Source organism: Leptonychotes weddellii, chromosome 11, assembly GCF_054177405.1.
Source record: "Leptonychotes weddellii isolate Sample4059 chromosome 11, ASM5417740v2, whole genome shotgun sequence".
NCBI classification, from domain to species: Eukaryota; Metazoa; Chordata; class Mammalia; order Carnivora; family Phocidae; genus Leptonychotes; species Leptonychotes weddellii.
Window position 1 is genome coordinate 24,932,212 of NC_138379.1, and position 20,034 is coordinate 24,952,245.

At 37.1% G+C, this 20,034-nt stretch overlaps 1 protein-coding gene and 1 pseudogene across 1 annotated transcript in view; both read left to right on the plus strand.

Moving 5' to 3' along the window:
- Positions 1-20,034, plus strand: part of LOC102744272 (doublecortin domain-containing protein 1) — a 99,375-nt gene that overhangs the window by 50,656 nt on the left and 28,685 nt on the right. Inside the window, exon 7 of the mRNA XM_006728927.3 lies at positions 7,242-7,447. Coding sequence (XP_006728990.2) covers positions 7,242-7,447 — 206 coding nt within the window. The remainder of the gene's footprint in view (positions 1-7,241; positions 7,448-20,034) is intronic.
- LOC102743980 (chromobox protein homolog 1 pseudogene) lies at positions 15,804-17,336 on the plus strand (annotated as a pseudogene).

Sequence of the window (20,034 nt, forward strand, 5' to 3'; positions counted from 1 at the left end):
GATGAGATAAGACTAGGACCCCTTCTTTGGCAGTTGGGTGCATAGGGACTGAGACTTGCTTGTACTGTCAACAAGGTAGAGATTCAAGAACTCTCCAAAGGGGAACTCCAAGGATCCTGCTATTGAGCTCATATACAGATAGGTGTTATATTTTGTCCTACTCTCTGGGGAAGTTCCCACTAATAAGGATAAGCTCCCATTGCATTCTCAATGTCCTCTTTGGTAATCATCAGATTTGTAATTACTGGTTAAATAAGTGTCTGTTGTTCCCTCTAGACCAAGTTAGCTTAGGGCAGAAACCTTGGCTTCCTTATTCACCATCATTTTCTGGTACAGGGTCTGGCACTTAATAGATGCTCAGTAAATGCTGTTCAGTGGATGAATGAAGGACCAAATGAAATAGGTATCATGGTGAACCATCCATATTTCAAGGAGGTGGCTGCCAGGAAGGGTGGAAATAGACCTCATCAAAGCAGCAGGCTCAGCTGTAAACAGTAAGTGGATGTTTAGGAAGAGTATATTAAAAATCCCCTACCCCAAATTCATATGTAGATTTGTGAATGTTCCTGTTTGGCAGGGGGCCAGAATAAGCCAGCCCAAGAATAATTACATGGCAGAGAGGCTAATGGTTATGCTAATGCTTGTCTGAGACCAGACAATGGTCAGAAGTGAAGTGCTGGGATAAAAGATTCTCCCAGAGACCTGTAGATCTGAGATTTTCAGCCCTTCTACATCCTCTCAGGAATGCCCATTCTTGCCCATTATCTCCCCTCAATCATTCTTTTGGTGGTAGTGGTGGTGGGGGGTGCTCTCTTCTTTCATTTAATACTTCTCTTTGTATTTCTCATAGTACCTTGCATACAGTGCTTGTTAACTATCACTGAAAGTAAGGAAGTAAGAAAGAGGAGGTGGTGTGACCTCTGTGAAGGTTCAGGGCCACTGCCCCCTGTTGTGCACAGCTGAAGGACTGTGGAGCTAGACTCACTTTTTTCCAGTTCCACCATGGGGGTTAGGTGCAGAGGCTGGTTTTTGTTTTTGTTTTGTTTTTTAAGATTTTATTTATTTATTTGACACAGAGAGACACAGCGAGAGAGGGAACACAAGCAGGGGGAGTGGGAGAGGGAGAAGCAGGCTTCCCGCCTAGCAGGGAGCCCCATGCGGGGCTCGATCCCAGGACCCTGGGACCATGACCTGAGCCGAAGACAGACGCTTAACGACTGAGCCACCCAGGCGCCCCCAGAGGCTGTTTTTTAATTCTTACAAAGGTACCAGATAGCCTCAGCCCTGGGAGGGATGCCAGGGTTTTGAGATGAGGAAGTTAGCAAAAGAAAAGTATAGAAAGCATTTGCTGGCTATGGCTAATATGTTTTCTGAGAAGCACAAAGTGGGTTTATTTTTTTTAAGATTTTATTTATTTATTTATTTGACAGGGGTTAGGGGGGCAGTATAAGCAAGCAGAGCGGCAGGCAGAGCAGCAGGCAGAGGGAGAGGGAGAAGCAGGCTCCCCTCCAAGCAAGGAGCCCAGTGTAGGCCTCGATCCTGGACCCTGGGATCATGACTTACTGAGCCACCCAGGCACCCCAACAAAGTGAGTTTAGATGGCATTAAGTTTTTTGTTTTAATACTGGGCCTTGTTGCCTGCCCCACTTACCCAGCTGTCCCCTTACCTTTTGATTACTTCTCTTTCTACCCACTCTCAGCCTTGCATAATCCTCTTCCTCACCAGGACTAAAACCTAGTCAGGTCTTTGCTGAGCATCTTCAGGTTCTCCATGCTGGAATGTTAAGAGTCAAGGTGATAGATCAGTCATATTTAAGTTCATACCGGGGGGTTGTATAGAATAAAAATGGTAGGTATATCTATACACAGGCAATAAATTTATTTTACATAACTGGTATGTTATATAAAGTGACATAAAATTAAATTTTATCAATTGAACATTTAAATGCCCAGGAAGAATTAACATCTAGTAATTATACTATGTGCAGTGAACTTATATATACCCTGGAGCAAAGTAATAATAAATATAGACTTGATTCCTACCTTCTATGAGGTTAAGTATGGAAGCAGAAATAGGATCTATGTTTATAAAATGTTTACGTAATTCCAGATCACTAATGCTCTTTCCTTAATATGTAATACAGGACCTGAAATGTGGTATGTTCTCAAACATTACTGAATGAATGAATATATGGGTAAGTGGTATAGACCACATGTGCTCTAAGGATTCAGAGAGGTGACAGATCCTTGTGGCTGGAGCACTAAAGGAAGATCTTAAACTGGATCTTGAGGAGGACTTGAGTCTGAGTAGGTGAAGAATGCACTTAAAAATGCCCTTGGTACACTCAAAGGATAATGAACAGCTTGGCTTAGGTAAAAAAGTGCTTTAAACTAGGAAAAGATAAAGACATGTAAGTTTGGATAGTGTCAGATTGTCAGTAAACTCTTCTGTTAAACATAAATTTAAGTGAGGGAATGGGTCTTTTTCATATTCCTTGCACAGGGTCTGACACATAGGATGGATTCAATAAGTATTTGCTGACTACCTGACAGACTGGGTGATTGACTAATGGAAACTTCAAAAGTTAGTTCCAAGAACTTTCTCTTTAGGCAATGATAAAATTGATGTTTTAGGAAAATTCAGCTATAATTGGAGTATAGGATGTCAGATATGATGGAGGAAAATAAAATACAATTAGGCAGCTCTTTTAGATGATAGGAGACTGAGAGGGAGATAGACAGGTGGTTTTGGCTGGGAATGGAAAGGAATAATGCTTTTACAAAAAAAAAAAAAAAGGTTACTGAGAAGAAGGGTAGCAAAGAGTTAAGTTGCTTTTCTTTGACTCTGTCTCAGATCAGATTCCCTAGAAGCAGAGCCTGAGATGGGGATTTTTCTACAAGGGACTTAGGGAGGGAAGCAACAGAATAGAGGAAGCCATGCCCTGTGTTCAGCTGAAGTCTAGCCTCAATTTGGAGTGGGAAGCACACCACAGAGTTGCCCCTCCTGAAGGCCAGGAGACTGGCCATTATGTCCCCCAGTCAGTCAGTCATTGGTAGGTAGGAAGTAAGAGACCATCACCTCATAGGTATTTCCTGACTAGGTGGCTGGTTCCTTTCAGCTGAGGGCAGTTCTCAGGAGAAGGATGCAGTTGTGAGGTGTAAAGAGACCATGACTCACGCAGCTGGAGTTTGGGTGCACTAGCCTGATAAAAGGAATTTGGTGGGGGATACTACCAGTGTCATCTACTCCCTATTATGGTCTGTTCTTCATACAGTGCCCTGCTGAGAACCTTCCAGTAGCTTCCCTTTACATCCAGAGTAAAATCCAAACCCTTTATCCTGGTCTATACAATCTGGTCTCTTTCTGCCTCTGTGGCTTATACATTCTCTCTCTATCCAAACTTTTTCTTTCTCAAACATGCCAAGCTGATTCTCATCTCAGAGACTTTGTGCTTGATTTTTATTCTGCCTAGAATGCTCTTTCCCCCCAGATTTTCATGACTGATTTCTCATTGTGCAAGCCTCTCTACTCAGATGTCATCTTTTCAGAGAGAACATCCACTGTCTTTCCCCAACAGGCTGTAGTCTGCACAAGTTACTCTGTCCTGTTAATAACTATCACCCTGGGTGCATTGATGAATGGACACCCAAAAAATGGATGGAGAGAAATGATTAGGAGGTAAGGGTTCAAGATCTTCCTGAGATAATGGACAACTGTGAAAGAAGTAGAAACACTGATAAGAAGAAGAAATGTGAAGAGTATGTCCAATGTGTGTGGAAAGATGTGAAATTTTGTTTGAGATAACAGCATAAAATATATGGAAGAGTCAAATAGTGTAGGGGTGCCTGGCTGGCTCAGTCAGTGGAACCTGCAACTCTTAATCTCCAGGTTGTGAGTTTGAGCCCCACATTGGGTATAGAGATTACTTGAGTAAATAAAATCTTTTTTTTTTTTTAAAGGAGTACAGTTCTAGAACTAAATTCATATCCTGGTGCAACCACCTGCCAGCTGCAAGATCTTACTCAAGTTATTTAACTTCTCTGTGCCTCAGTTTCTTTACCTGTAAATGAAGATAATGGTATTTTCTACCTCATAAGCTTGTGGAGAGGACTTCATGAGTTATTATCTATAAATCATATAAAACAGTGTCCAGCTAATAGCATTATTTTAGTTGAATTTTAGGAGTCTACATAGAGAAGAGAGAAAGCAGGCTGAGACTCGTGTAAGATGAGTGATGAACCTACGGGACAAAATCTAAGGAGGCGCTTACTGAGGGTTACATACTGGTTACTGCATTTGCACAACTGAGTGTGCTTCTTTCAGTTTTGCATTGTTGACCTTTCACTTGTCTCACCCTAATCCTCACCCTGGTCTCAGTCAGCAAAGGGGAAAACCCTTTATTGGTAAGATTCTCTAAATCTGGGCACCTGTAACGTCTCCTCCCTGTGGCCTTGGTGGGAGCAGTTTCTTTTTTTCTTTAAGATTTTATTTTTAAGTAATCTCAACACCCAACATGGGGCTCAAACTCACAACCCTGAGTTCAAGAGTCTAATGCTCTACCGACTGAACCAGCCAGGCACCCCAATGTGGGAGTGGTTTCTTGCTGTTGCCAGTTTCTGGGTTGCCTCACTGTCCTTTGATTGCTTCTCTGTCTTTTCCATTACTTACATAACCAATTCCCTGTAGTCAGTCCCCTCTGCTCAAATACTCTGAGTAGTGGATTCTGTTTCTCTGGTTGGACCCTGACTGATATAACAATTAATATACTCTAACCCTTCATAATAAGCATAGAATTTCTGGGATGTGGGGGAAGAAGCTAATATTTATGGAGTACCTTCAATGCTTTAGGTACTTTGACATATAAAATATTTACTTTTCATCAGGTAGTGGAGTGGTGTCCACTGGATACTTTATAGGAAAGAAATCAGAGAATTATCACTCATCTAGGGTCATCTAGAGCTGTTATTCACACCTAGTTTGAAGGTTTATACTTTTTTCACTATGCAAAACGTGTGTATGTGTGTCCAGATTGTAGATAAACTATCAAATATGTAAATTTATTTTTTTCCCAGTGAGAGATGGTTTTTTTTATTTTCAGAGAGATACTATTAGTCTTTCCAACCACCTCCCCACTTTCACCTCCTCTTCCTTTATTTATTTATTATGGTAAATTCACATAACATAAATTAATCATTTCTAAGTGAACAATTCAGTGGCATTCAGTATATTCACAGTGTTGTGCAACTATTACTTATATCTAGTTTCAAAACATTTCCATGATTCCAAAATAAAACTTTTTTTTTTAAAGATTTTATTTATTTATTCATAAGAGACAGAGAGAGAGAGAGAGGCAGGTTCCCCGCTGAGCAGGGAGCCCGATGCGGGACTCAATCCCAGGACTCTGGGATCATGACCTGAGCCGAAGGCAGACGCTTAACCATCTGAGCCACCCAGGCACCCCCAAAATAAAACTTCTTATTAAATTTTTCCCCATTCCACCCTCTTCCCACCCCTGCAACCATTAGCCTGAATTTTGTTTCTATGGATTTACCTGTTCTGAATATTTCATATTAGTGGAATTACACAGTATTTTGCCTTTTATGTCTAGCTTCTTTCACTTAGCATAATGGTTTGAGGTTCATCCACAGTGTAGCATATATCAGTACTTCATTCTCTCCTTGCTGAATAATATTCCATTGTATGTATATACTATATTTTATTTATCCATTCATCCATTGGTGGATATTTGGCTTGCACCTCTTGGCTATTGTGAATAGTGCTGCTATGAACATGAATGTACGTGTATTTATTTGAGTGCCTGTTTTCTATTATTTTGGGCATGTATGAACTCATTAATGTCTAGCTTATTTTTCTAATTCTAATCCCTAGAATTTTAGATTACAAATGACAAGATACAGGAATTTCTGTAAAAATATTTTTTCTCTTCTTAAAGACTTACTCATATCTATGATCTAGTTTTAGTTTATTCTACAAGTTTTGCTCATATTGCTCCCTATTGTATATGTATGTGTGCATGTATATGTGTGTGAGTATGTACACAAGAGAGAAAGAGAGGGAAAGACAGTGTTTTTGTTTTTTTAACATTAATGTAACCATTCTGGGACTCGAAGTTCCCAGAACTATTTGCTTGTGTTTCATATGGATACTTGCAGATTTTATGTAAAGTACCACTTCTAGGTTAAAGAGGCCATGGATCTTTCAAAGTTAAGTGCTAATAGAGAAGGGTTATTTAGAAATTTGGGCATACAAATGCAGCTATTTTCAGTTGTATGCAAATAAAATTTTATTTCTCTCATTAGGACAAATATAGAGCAGATGAGGGAGGGATCATTGTAATTGTAAAATCACATTTTGTAATTTATGTGAAAAGAAAATATAATCTAAAATAGATTGAATGCACAAATAAAAAAAATAACCCAGGTGTAAATTATTTATTTATGAAATGAAACCTTTGAAAAGAGAGGAATGCTGATAGCAACCTTGCTATGCAATATATACTTCACTTCTGTTGTTACCCTTACATTTTCAAAGTGATACATAGTAATTTAGTTTCACTCCCATTAATATGAGTGGGAGTTTTGAAACTTAAATTCTGCACACATCTTTGAAAATGTATAGGTCAAAGTAAACTGTTAATGCAGAGCTGGTTTTCAGTTTTAGTGAAATATTACGAATCTCTCACCAAAGATGTCCTAGAAGGCTCTTTCATTCTAGTCGCAGGAGAAGAATTATGTATAAGGTTACTATTTGGAGGTCATCATCTTTAAAACAACATGGATAATAAATCATATTAAGGAGGAAAAAAAGCATTTTCCCAACCCTAAAGAACACAAAATTTCAGGACCCATATTGTTTTATAGTGAGCAAAGGACCTTGGACCCTTTCAATGGACCCTTTCAGCCCCGTGCATCTGATCAGCGATAGAGGCATGCTAAGGTGAATTTTAATTAGGACTAAATTGTGGTATTACTCTTTCATACCCTGAACATCTGTTCCCTTCAGAAATGATGATTTATGCAGGCTATCAGAGCAGACAGCTTGCTACAGCTTATGTCACAGTTAGTGGGAAACTGGTGGTAGCATTTCAGAAAACCAGCATCTAAATGGAGACTGGCCAGTGTATATAATATAGGTAAGAGGGGGAGGGGAAATATGATGTGTCCATTTCTAGTTTTGAAGCCAAATATTGACTTGACTTTAAAAAAAAATTCTCTTCTAGACCATCTGTTGTTAATGAAGAAAGTAACTTGGACAATGAATGGACTGATGCTTCCTACTGATGTTAAAAGACAGAAAACCAAGCCTGTTCTTTCTGATAGAATGAAGGAACTTACTGAGAAGACCTCAGTCCGAATTCTGTTCTTTAAGAATGGCACGGGGCAAGATGGGCATGAGATTACAGTGGGAAAGGAAACAATGGAAAAGGTAATGTTGTCTGAAATATTAAAGTATAAATTAAATTTCAAAGTTTTCATAGCTTTTGAAATGTGTTGGTTTTTTTCTTTTAAATATCAGTGTCAACTAATAAACTGAAATATTAAGAAGGTATTATAAAGAATGTAAAACTTCAGCTGTTTAGAAGCATGCTTACTATACTAACAACATAAATTACCTTAGTAAAGCAACAAGATTTCTTTAGCTAACATATAGTTGGCCATTTACCTAGTTAAAAGTTATGCTTACACTTAGAGACCATTCTAGTAGGTTATAATATTTTATAAAATATTTAGATTGAAACCAATCTAATCTAGCTTCAAATCTAAAATCTGATTCTTTTCATTTCATTTTATTTTTTTAAAGATTTTATTTATTTGGCAGAGAGAGACACAGTGAGAGAGGGAACACAGCAGGGGGAGTGAGAGAGGGAGAAGCAGGCTTCCCGCTGAGCAGGGAGCCCGATGCGGGGCTCAAACCCAGGACCCTGGGATCATGACCTGAGCCGAAGGCAGACGCTTAACGACTGAGCCACCCAGGTGCCCCTGATTCTTTTCATTTTAAAATAATAAGACCTAGGGGCACCTGGGTGGCTTAGTTAAGCATCTGCCTTGAGCTCAGGTCATGATCTCAGGGGATCCAGGGATGGAGCCCCTCATCAGGCTCCCTGCTCAGTGGGGAGCCTGCTTCTCCCTCTCTCTCTGGCCCTCCCTGCCACTTATATACTTTCTCTCTGTCTCTCAAATAAATAAAATCTTAAAACATAATAATAATAAAAATAGTAAGACCTGGAAGAACCCCTGCTTCTGGAATGAGTAAGTAAAGTCCAAAATAACTAAGATTCGTTTTAAAAGTATCCATATGCATTTTTAAAAGCAAATCTAGATGGGTCTAAGAAAAATCATGTAACAATCAAGCAAACTTTAAGAAACAAATTTTGTCATATAAATGCATGTTTTTTAGGAGGTGCATATATTTCCCAGATCATCTTTGGTCTGACAGAAATATGGAGGAACTAACGAGAGTTTGAAGGAAAAAAAATTTTTTTTATGGATAAGGGCTTCTCAACCAATCTTAAAGCAGCCTAATAATAACACTAAAATTTATTAAATACGTATTAGAGAGACAGTGAAACATAACCAAACTGTCTAGGTTTTAACCCGGGCTTTGTCATTGAATCTATGAGACTTTGGACACTTTACCTTCTCCAAGCCTCCATTTTGTCATCTAAAGAATGGGAATAACAATAGTGCCTACCTAACAGAAATGATATGAAAATTCAATATGATATTATGCATGGAGTGCCAACACCCAGAAAGTTCCCAATAAATATATGCTATTCTTATCTTTAGGACTTATAAATATACATCTAATAGTTAGAAATTATTTCTCTTACTAAAGGGAGAGATTTATTATGAAATCAAGACAGGTATAAATCATTTTTTTATGCCAGAGTATTTTCAAAATGACTGTTGCTTGAAACAGGTGAATAGTTGACTAGATACTGGAAATTGTTCTTATTGAAATATTTATTTCTTCATCTTCTTATTTTTGTGGTTATTTTATAACTGCAACTGGGTAAGTATTTACTGAGAATCTAGGAAACCAGGTTTTATTTCCTTCTTATTTCAGATTTGGATTATGAGTAAAACAAGGGATATTATACACCAGAGTAAATTGCTAAGGCAAGTTGTAACATCTTTCCTGAAGATTTTGAAAACTAGAGAAGATGGACATACCTCTTGTATTGTTAAAATGCAGTCATTCTTGGAGGTAGAAGCTAGATTAGATAACCTCTTGAGTTCACTTCAGTTCAATCTTTGTAATTCTATGCCTTGGTGGTAAAATGGGGGTAATAGTCACAAAGATTACATGCTCTTAGATGAAAGGTTGAGTATAAGTAAAAATGTCACTGGTATTTTTCTTTTTGACTCTAGAGAGCAATTTATTTAAAACTGGATGATCAAGCAATTCTTTAGCTTATTTTTTTTCTCCTTACAATTTGTAAAATTTAAAGACTTTTCACAATTTATAAAATTCAGGATATGATTCAGTAATAAGCATATTTGTAAATATTTGATGAAATATCGCTTTTAACATAGAATAGGGAATATAGTCAATAATAATGTTATAACTTTGTGTGATGACAGATGGAAACTATACTTACCTTGGTGAGCACTGCATAATGTATAGAACCATCAAATCACCGTGTTGTACACCTGAAACTATATAACATTGTATGTCAACTATACTTCAAATAAAAAATACTTAATAAATAAATATCATTTATATGAACAAGGTAAAGGATAGGAAGCAACAGAATCCTGGCCCTGAGTATCCATAGAAGTTTTTGAAGGGAAAAAGTAAGGCTAGCTAATTATTTTGTAAATAAAATTTAAATTTTTGAAAGTTTTGTTGATAATCACAAGATAATGCATATTTATAGATTAACTACCAAGTCAGTAAAAGGAATAAAAAACTGGCGTGGTCATAGGAGAAATACAAATTATTTTCTCTTTTATGATAAAATATTAGGAAGGTCAGAGATTAGGAGCTATTTTTAGGTTATTATGAAGTAATAAAAAACTGGAATAGGATGTAAAAGACTCTAATATGGTGAAGGCTATTGCAGTGGGATAAAGAGAATGGAGCCATGGGAAAATGACTATATATATATTTTTTTAAAGATTTTATTTATTTATTTGAGAGAGAGAATGAGATAGAGAGAGAGCATGAGACGGGGGAGGGTCAGAGGGAGAAGCAGACTCCCTGCTGAGCAGGGAGTCCGATGCGGGACTCGATCCTGGGACTCCAGGATCGTGACCTGAGCCAAAGGCAGTCGCTTAACCAACTGAGCCACCCAGGCGCCCGGAAAATGACTATATTTTAATCTTAAGTGCAAATCAGTAGGAAATCCATTTACTTATTTTAAAAGGTTAAATAATTAGGAAGTTTGAAATGAGGGCCAAAGTGATATATTTCTTCTAAACTTGGGAAATCCCAATTATGGCCCATCTCTTTGATACTTGAATCAGATGGTTTTAGAATTACTTGGTATGGTTTAATAATCACACGGCACCTGCTACTGTGAGGCGTAGGCTAAACATATGTATTCAGAGGTAGGAAAAGGTATTAAGAAAAATTTCTGGGCACAAGATACAAAGTTAATGGAAAATGAAAAATATCTGCTCCAGATAAATAACTTTTTAAGGCTAGCATTGTGATGTTGGATCAGTTTTATTTTCCATCAATTATCTCTTAGATTCATTGCCAAAGAAGTGGCATTAACTGTATCGATTATTTTATTATCTAGGATATCATCTCCTTTATGATAAATACTTTTTTTTTCCTCAGCACTTAATAGTTATATTTATTTATTTGGTTTTTTTTTTTTGCTTGGTTTTCTATGTACTATCATAAATGGCATGAGATTGCAGTGGTGAAGAAAACAATGAAAAAAGATAATGAATGAATGAAACAATGAAAAAGTGCCCTGTCCCCTTGGTCCAATTTGAATTGATTGTTCTCTATAACCTATATCCTGGGATCTCCCTTCACTGTCAGCCTGGGGATTATCTTTCCCTCTCTCCTCTGTTGGATCCCTCTCTCCCACTTCTCTAATCTTCCTCTGTCTTCATTTAGTCTATTAGACACATATTCCCGTTGCTTTCTAAGAAAAAAAAACATGGGAGATAAATTTTTTGAGATCTTGGGAAATCATTCTTCCCTCCAAATATTAAAGGTATTTCTCATTGCTTCTTGTTTCCAGTGTTGCTATTGAGAAGTCTGATACCATACTGATTCCGCATCCTTTGTAGGTGACCTGCTTTTAATTTTTCCCCTCCAAAACCATTTAGAATTATCTCTTTTTTCCCAGGGTTCAAAAGTTTTTCCAAGATGCGCTAGTTACTCACTCACCATGTCTTTTCAGTCTGAAGTCTCACCCTTCTCTTTTGAGAAATTTTGTTGAATTATTTCTTTGACAATATCTTTTTTCTTTTCTTCTTCTGTTCTGATTTTATGGAACTCCTATTTTTATATGTTGGATCTTCTGACCTGAACTTCTGAATTTCTTATCTGAGTGATTTCCTTATTTTACCTTCTAACCCAATGAATATTATTGCTTCTGCTTCCTGCACTATCTCTGTTTTCTAAGTATTTGTTTTGTTTGTTGTTTTTGTTTTCTGTCTTTCATGTTATAGTTTTCTTAAAGATGGGTTAATCTTCCATCAATATTTAAAAGTGAAGAGCTCAACACCAGTTGAAAAGCTCTTGAGTATAGGGACGTCTTATTGAGGCATGGGTTGCAATGGAGAGTGTTTTGACTAGGCTTTTTCTTTAGGGTGGGGGGAGTTGTCAGTGTTCGTCTTTACTTTGGGGCTGATCAGTTTCTCCAGCGAGAATCTGCCAATGCAATCTCATAGCCAAATGGAAAAGGGGACTAAGAGTTACATTTTCAGTATGTAGATTTTCATTTAATTCTTCTCTTTTCAGTAAACTACTCTCTTTCTCAGCTCCGCCTGGTGCCTCTGATTTCAGAGTTCCTGTGGTTTAGCTTCTCCAGACACCAAATCTCCTGTCTTCTCCTCTGATGGCAGAAGTATAGTTACCTGAATGCTTGGTGTTCAGGGAGGGTTTGAGGGGCTTAACTGCTTTTTATACAAATAGTCAACTTATTTTCAGCCTACTTTTTAGAGGTATCTGATGGCTCAAATTTGTGAGTGCCTTTCTGGGGTTTTGCAATACAAAGCAAGTTTACTTCTGCTAGCTTCGGTTTTGAAGTTTCTGGTCTGCTAAATCATTTACTACTTACTTATTTTTCTTCTGGCTCCCAGAATTTTTGTTACTGGAGGCTCCTTTCTGATTCGTTCTTTCTCTTTTTCAAAATGCCAAGTATCAATCTCTTATTTAACATTGATAAAGCTGATTATTTTAGGTGAAAAGATAATTCCAATATCTTCTTTCTATCCCAGTGGATTGTTTTGTGCAGTGTGTTGAGGTTTGTACATCTGATTTGGAAAACATAGTTTCAATCTACTTGAGTGAGAATAGAATAATTTTTCCTGTCATCTGGAGACATAAGATACTTACTGCAGACAAAGGGCCTTCAGTGTTTCTCAAAGTATGGTCCACCGAACACCTGCATCAAAATCATCTGGACTATGTGTTAAAAATTCAAACTGTTGGCCCCCACTCCAAGCCTACTGAATTAAGAATCTCCTGAGTGTGGGGCCTGGGAATCTGAACTTCAACAAATGTGTCCAGATGATTCCTAGCCCCACTAAGTTTGAGAACTCCTGTTCTGGTATTCTAAAACTTTGTTTACTGATTAATGGAAATCTTCATAGATTCCTTGTTTGTTTTCCTATACTTCTGATGTGGTTTATGAGAAAGAAAATAAGTTGTATGACATAGAAAACAGCTTATGGGAAATTAGATCACTAGTTGTTAGATTAGAACTAATGCAGGAAGTTAAGAAATCAGGAAGAGGAAAAATTCTACAAGTTAGCAGGGAGTAGTCCATGTGGCAACTCTGACTTAGAAGAAATAAACGTTCCCTTAATATTTGTATGTAAACATATTTCATTATAGCGACTTTTCCCTGTTACTACTAAAAAACCACATAAGGATTGAGAGAATATCTTATATATTTCTGTCAAGGTATAAATAAATCATGGATACCCTTAAGTCAAAGGAAAATCCAGGCTTTTATGATACTCACATTTGTTAATTGGGAAAATAACTCAGTAAGCCTAAACACAAAAAGCCTGCAAGAAAATGTTCAAGTTTTAAAACATACAATTCAATTGAAAAAAATACAACATAATAGCATTATTATGGAATGTTCACACACAGATCAGTAACTATAACAGCAGAGATTTTTTCCAATAGTGTGCGTAAAGGAATTTAGAGAACATTTTAAGAGATTCAAAAGGGAGCACATGAAGTAACAAAATTTGATTAAGGATGCTCACCATGGATTCTGACAGGGGAGGACATGCATAATTAGTATGTTAGAAGTTCTTTAAAGCGCTTTTTATGATAGATGAGGGAAAAACCCATTGATACTATTATTGTTTTAAAAATTAGTCTAGTGTTCAGACCAGGGATTAATATCAGATTTTAAAATATGAAAGCAGATTTTTTTAAAATATGGAATTTGATACTGGAATTTATTTTCAAGAGGCTGTAGATAGCCAATTGTCCTCTATTTATTGTCAATTTCAGGGTTTTACAACTGGATTATTTTAGAATCTTATAGTAATTATTTGGTAATCAGAATTTATTTTCTTGAATAAAATCCTATGTGTGAGGGGTGGGAATGTGAATTTCCTCAGCTGAAATAAAAGCAAATGAGAATTTTCAGTTTGCAGATTTACTTTACAAATGATACTTAAGGACAGATAATCCTTAATCTTAAGATCACAGATTTTATGAAATCATCTAATTAAGCAACTCAGAAAACTGAGACTTGGAGAAGTTATAGCTGCCCTATCCAAAGTTGATCAACTGGAATAGCTAGGACTGGAACCCATTTTTCTACTTCAAATTTTTTTCATTATGGGAAAGTGCCACAAATATACTTTTTATTACATTTTAATTCCTATGTGTCCTCACTTAAAAATGAGTTAACATAACCATGAAAAAATGTGCAATATCTGTTTACAGTCATAACAGAATAACTAGTATGAGACTAGCCATCCCATTTTAAACAACTGGAATTGGACAAAATATATGAAACAATGATTTTTAGGCATTACATAATGAGTAGTCAAGCTTGAGAGAAGAAAACTTGAGGTGAGTCCTACTATGTACCCCATCTTTATACCTGGAGGCATTTTTTGGACTGTGGTATAAGGAGAGAAAATCCAAGAAAAGCACAGTAGTCTCTGCAAGCTGAGGAGAAAGACATCAAAGTAGTAGGAGCTGGAAATGTCTGGAATTTTCCATGAAGTGTCATAAATTAAGGAACTACTTAGATAATAGTTCCCAAAATTTGCTTGGGGGTCCCCTTGTATCCTTGGCTAAATATTAAGTTGTTCATGCACAGGGTGAACTCCATAAGGCTTGGCATAAGCAACTAACTACCAGGGAAAAAACAACTAATGGAGATGTGAAAAGGAAATAACTATGGAAGTGTGCCCAGGGTAGGTATACATTTGTGTTTTGACTTGTCAGAGGAGAGAGATTTTGTTAAACATGTGGGAAATTCACAAAGATCCCAAAAAAGGTAATCATTATCCAGGAGAAAAGTCAATTCAATAGAAGCAGACCCTCCAAATAGACTTAACAGTAAAAGACTTTTATTTTTGGAAGATTTTATTTATTTGAGGGGAGGGGCAGAGGGAATGGGAGAAGCAGACTCCCAGCTAAGCAGGGAGCCTGATGTGGGGCTCCATCCCAGGACTCTGAGATCATGACCTGAGCTGAAGGCAGACACTTAACTGACTGAGCCACCCAGGCGCCCCAGTAAAAGACATTTTGAAAGCCATTATAAATATGTCAAGGAATTAAAGAAAAACATGAATATTATGTGAAGAGAAATGGAAACTAAAAATAGAACCAATGGAAGTTCTAGACCTGAAAAATACAATATCTTAAAAGGAAAAAAAAAAGTCCACCCGGTGGGTTTAACAGCAGATTAGACATTAGGGAACAAGAGATCAGTGAACTTCGAGATAGGGCAATAAAAACTATCCAAATTGAAGTATAGAGAAGAAAAAAGAAAAGGCTGAAAAAAGGACAGGGTGTCAGTAACTTGTGGGTTAATATCAAGCAGTCTCATAGATATACAATTGGAGCCCTAGAAAGATTAGGGAGAGGGAGAATATAGTTGAAGAAGTGATGGCTAGAATTTTTTTGAGTTCCTGAAAAATGTCAACCCACAGATCCAGGAAGCTCAATGAAAGCTCAGGAAATGCAAAGGAATTAGAGTAGCCAAATTTGGAGGACTTGCACTACTGAATTTAGCATTTATTACAAAGTAATCAAGATATAATGGTATTGACATAAGGATACACAAAAAGAGCAATGGAAGGATATACAGAGTTCAGAAATAGACCCACATTGGGGCAAATTATTCTTTTTTTTTTTAAAGATTTTATTTATTTATGAGAGAGAGAGAGAGTGCATAAGCAAGGGGGAGGGCAGAAGGAGAAGCAGACTCCCTACCGAGCCAGGAGCCTGATGCGGGGCTCTATCCCAGGATCCCAGATCATGACCTGAGCTGAAGGCAGACACTTAACTGACTGAGCCACCCAGATGCCCCTCCATTTGAATTTCTCTCTGGCTCTTAGGTGCTACTCTGAGCAGCATCACCCTTTAGACCAGAAAGCTGGTGGGCACTATGGGGATGACACAAAACAAGAAGTAAGTGGAGGAGGTGCTAGATGAGGAGAAAGAGGAATATGTGATGGATAAAGTTCTTGACTGTCAAGTGGTAAAGGGCAAAGTGGAGTACCTCCTACAGTGGAAGGGGTTCTCAGATGAGGATAACATGTGGGAGTCAGAAGAGAACCTGGATTGCCCTGATCTCATTGCTGAGTTTCTACAGTCACAGAAAACAGCATATGAGACAGATAAATCAGGGAGGCAAGCACAAAGCTGAGTCTGGTTCTTAAGATAAGGGACTGGAGAGCAAACCAAAACAGAGGAAAGAAGAGTCAGAAAAGCCAGGAGTCTTTGCCTGTGATTTGGAGCCAGAAAGGATTATTGGAGCTACGGAATCCAGCAGAGAACTCATATTCCTGATGAAATGGAAAAACTCTGATGAGGCTGACTTAGTCCCTGCCATGGAAGTCAATGTCAAGTGCCTACAAGTAGTCATATCTTTCTATGAGAAAAGGCTGACATGGCATTCTTACCCCTTGGAGGCTGATGACAAAAAAGATGACAAGAATTAACTCTCCTGTCACATCTGACTGTGGGTTTAGAGTGGGGAGAGAAGGAGTCACTTGTCTTGACACCATAGAGATGGCTTAAGAAGATGTCCTTTGAAGAGTCAATATAATTTCTGTGCCCTATGGCAGCCAAAATGTTTTAAAGCCTTTCCATGCTGTATAGTTTGCACACACCTCTCCTAATGAGGGGGAAGGAGAAGTGTTGCAAGATGGCCCATTCTGTAGTTTGCTGAGAAAGGCAAAGGGCCTTCCATGAAAGACAAAATTTACAGAATGGGTGTGTGGGAGAGCAAAAGATACTGTAGATTTTCAAAGCGCATCTGCACAAACCACAGCCTTCTTCCCAATAGTATTAACTCTGCATTTTTACAGCATAGCATGTGTGTAGTTTTTGGCTATTACTGGTGTATTATTTGGGAGTGGGAGGGATGGGGGTGGAAAGGAACAGAGATGGGTAGGATCATTTTTTGTTAAAATTTGGGGCCTGAGGGGGGAAATGGTGAAGCAATGGAAAGAATAAACTAGTGGTGTGTCCAGAATATTATATCTTTTCAAAAAAAGTCCTTGGCAATCTAAATGAAGACTGTGAGAAACTGTTTAAAAGCTGTGAATGCTTGAAACTTAGAAGCCCAGGTATTCCCTGCCTGAGCTTAGTGCTGTTCCCAACAAAGAACTAAGCCAGTTAGTAAGTTACCAAAGTTGCCATTTTGGGGATGGAAACTGGTTGACGAGGGAAAATCTTATTGGAGCATATACATAGACAGGTAGTTCTGTCTTAGAGGTGCCTATTCTTGGAATTGATAAGAAGACCCTTTCTTTTCCAATTAATGAAGTTTTAAACATCAGCTTGCCCATCCAAGCCACTGGCTGAGGTATTTGGGGAGGGGAAGAAGGTGATATGGAAGATGGGAGAGTAGGGAAAAGCAAGGGTCCCTGCTCTTAGGGTAGAAAACTCCTGAAGCCTGTTATTTGAACTTTGAACTCTGAAATCATTGGTGTCAGGGTTCAGTCACTGACAGCACAAGTTCGCTAAATCACTTCAAGAGTGGAATGATTTCAAAAGCCCTGGTCTCAGAAGATTAAACTTTCATACTGGGCCAGTGGTTCACTTTAAAACATAAAACAAAACAAAATTTTTTTTTAATACTAAGAATTAACTAATACCCAAATGTTGTCTTGAATCATGAGATCCCTCAGTTCTTGGCATCATTTAGGTCTGCATCTAGAACTGCATTGTAAAATCTTTTTAGGCATGTGTTAGGTTTCTGTGAAAATTTTGTTTAAATGTAAACTTAATACCACATTGTTAGTTTTTGACTTAATAAAACTATAGAATTATAATACTTAAAAAAACCAAAAACAAATGAGTGGATAAACAAATTGTGCTATATCCATACCAAGGAATACTCTTTGGCAACAAAAAGGAACAAATATTGTGGTAAATGAAAGAAGCCAGATACAAAATAATACTTGCTATTTGATTCCATTTATGTGAAATTTTAGAACAAACAAAACTTTTCTAGTGAAAGAGATCAGTGGTTTCCTGGGGTCAAGTTTACTGAATAGTGATTGGGAAAGAGCATGAGGAATTTTGGAGAGTAAAGGAAATATTCTATATCTTGATTGTGGTGGTGGTTACACAGATATATTTTTTCTTTTAAAGATTTTATTTACTTATTTGACAGAGAGCGATAGAGAGAGTGAGAGAGCACAAATAGGGGGAGAGGCAGAGGGAGAAGCAGGGCTCCCTGCTGAGCAGGGAGCCCAATGTGGGACTCGATCCCAGGACTCTGGGATCATAACCTGAGCCAAAGGCAGACACCTAACTGAGCCACCCAGGTGCCCCAGATACATTTTTTTCTACCTGTGTTAAACTGTACACTTAAAATAGGTACAGCTTATTTCCTGTAAATTGTACATCAAAATAATAATTTTAAAAAGCAAATAACAGTATAATTAGCATTATAAACATTTTAAAGTAACCTGGGCTATTTAATTATTTTAAGAAGAGATCAATTAAGGCTAGAGTATCTAAAGAGTATGTATTAATAGATTACTTGGACAATCTCCTTTGGTTATCTACTTCTCTTTCACATTTTAAATAATAAAATGCCAGAACACCTACATTTCAAATTCACCAGAAATGATTGCTTTTACAAATCATAGTGATGTTCATTATTAGTAAGAGCAAATAACTAGATTTGGCATGCATTCTGTCACCCACTTTTATGAGAAAAAGACAAATAACTGGCCAGTAAATTTATTTCCAGGATTTATTCAGAAAAGTACCTTTAAGTTATTTAATAAGATGGTTACAAATTCATCCCAATCTCCTGGCATCTTCAGGTTGAAAATATGATCATAATTTTTATTATAAGTCATTGTAAAATACTGGTCTTAGCAGAGAGTTATGCTTAGTACATTTTATTACATTTTAATTCTTTGAAAATTCACAATGTATTTGACAGTCTTTCAGTAAGCCAAAAAAATCTGTAAAAACAGATTCTCCTCAAAATATTCATGATAAATTGTATTCTCTTTTACTGAACAAATACAATTAATTGCCAAAGGTGAAGTATTTTTAGTAATCCAATGAACTAATTTCATAATTATCCATTAATTTTCACGGTTTTCAGCTTGCTAACTTTCCTTTAAAATTCTTCTCTGGGTTCTTAATTAAATGATTTGCTTCTTAGGAGGTTTATATAGTGAATACTGTTGTAATCTATTTGCTGTACAAATACTCACTGAGTTAGTTGAAACAATGTTCCTCATTTGAGGAACCTGGGCCGAAAAAATTTTTTTTCTATGGAGTTAGGATGATAGCTGCAGAGAACAGAGAATCCTGATTTAAACAGACTTAAGCAAAAAGGAAGCAAGAAATCTAGGAGTAGGACAGTTTTAAGCATAGCATGATAGGATTACAGTTACATTTTTTAACAAGTTTTATTTATTTAAGTAATCTCTACACCCAACAAGGGACTGGAATTCATGACTCTAAGATCAAGAGCCACATGCTCCCCCAAATGAGCCAATCAGGTGCCCCCCAGTTATGTTATTTTTAATTTTCTGGATTTTATGCTCTTTCATATGTTGGTAACAGGATGGCTGTTGCACAGCCAGGTACAATTTTGGCCAGTGGCAGAAAAGGACTGTCTCTTCCCTGTGAATGATGAAGCCTTTCCCAGAAGCCCTTTCTCATATCTTATTTCAGAACTAGGTTATGTGCCTACTCCCAACCTGACAAGAGGCATGGGACCACCATGATTGACCTAGATCAATCAAGGTAACTGTAGTCTACCTTGAGTCCAAAGCGGTAAAAGTGAACCTCTAAACAAAATCAGGACAGCAAGGATGAGGCAAAAAATGAATATTGGGTAGGCCACTGAGAGAATTCCTACAAATGTGAAGAGATTTTCTTATTTTATTTCCTGAGGTCAGTATAAGGTTAGTGCTCTGGTAGCAAAAACAGTTTTATTTGGAAATTTCCTTTTATAGAATTACACATCCTTTTTTAAAAATTTAATTTAATTTAATTTCTAAGATAGGATAGGCTTAATCATGTTTAAGTGCCAGTAGGAAAAATCTCATTGAGGAGGAATAGCTGAATATATATGAAAGAGAAGAAATGATGGATAATATATACTCCTTTATTTTATTTTTTTAAAGATTTTATTT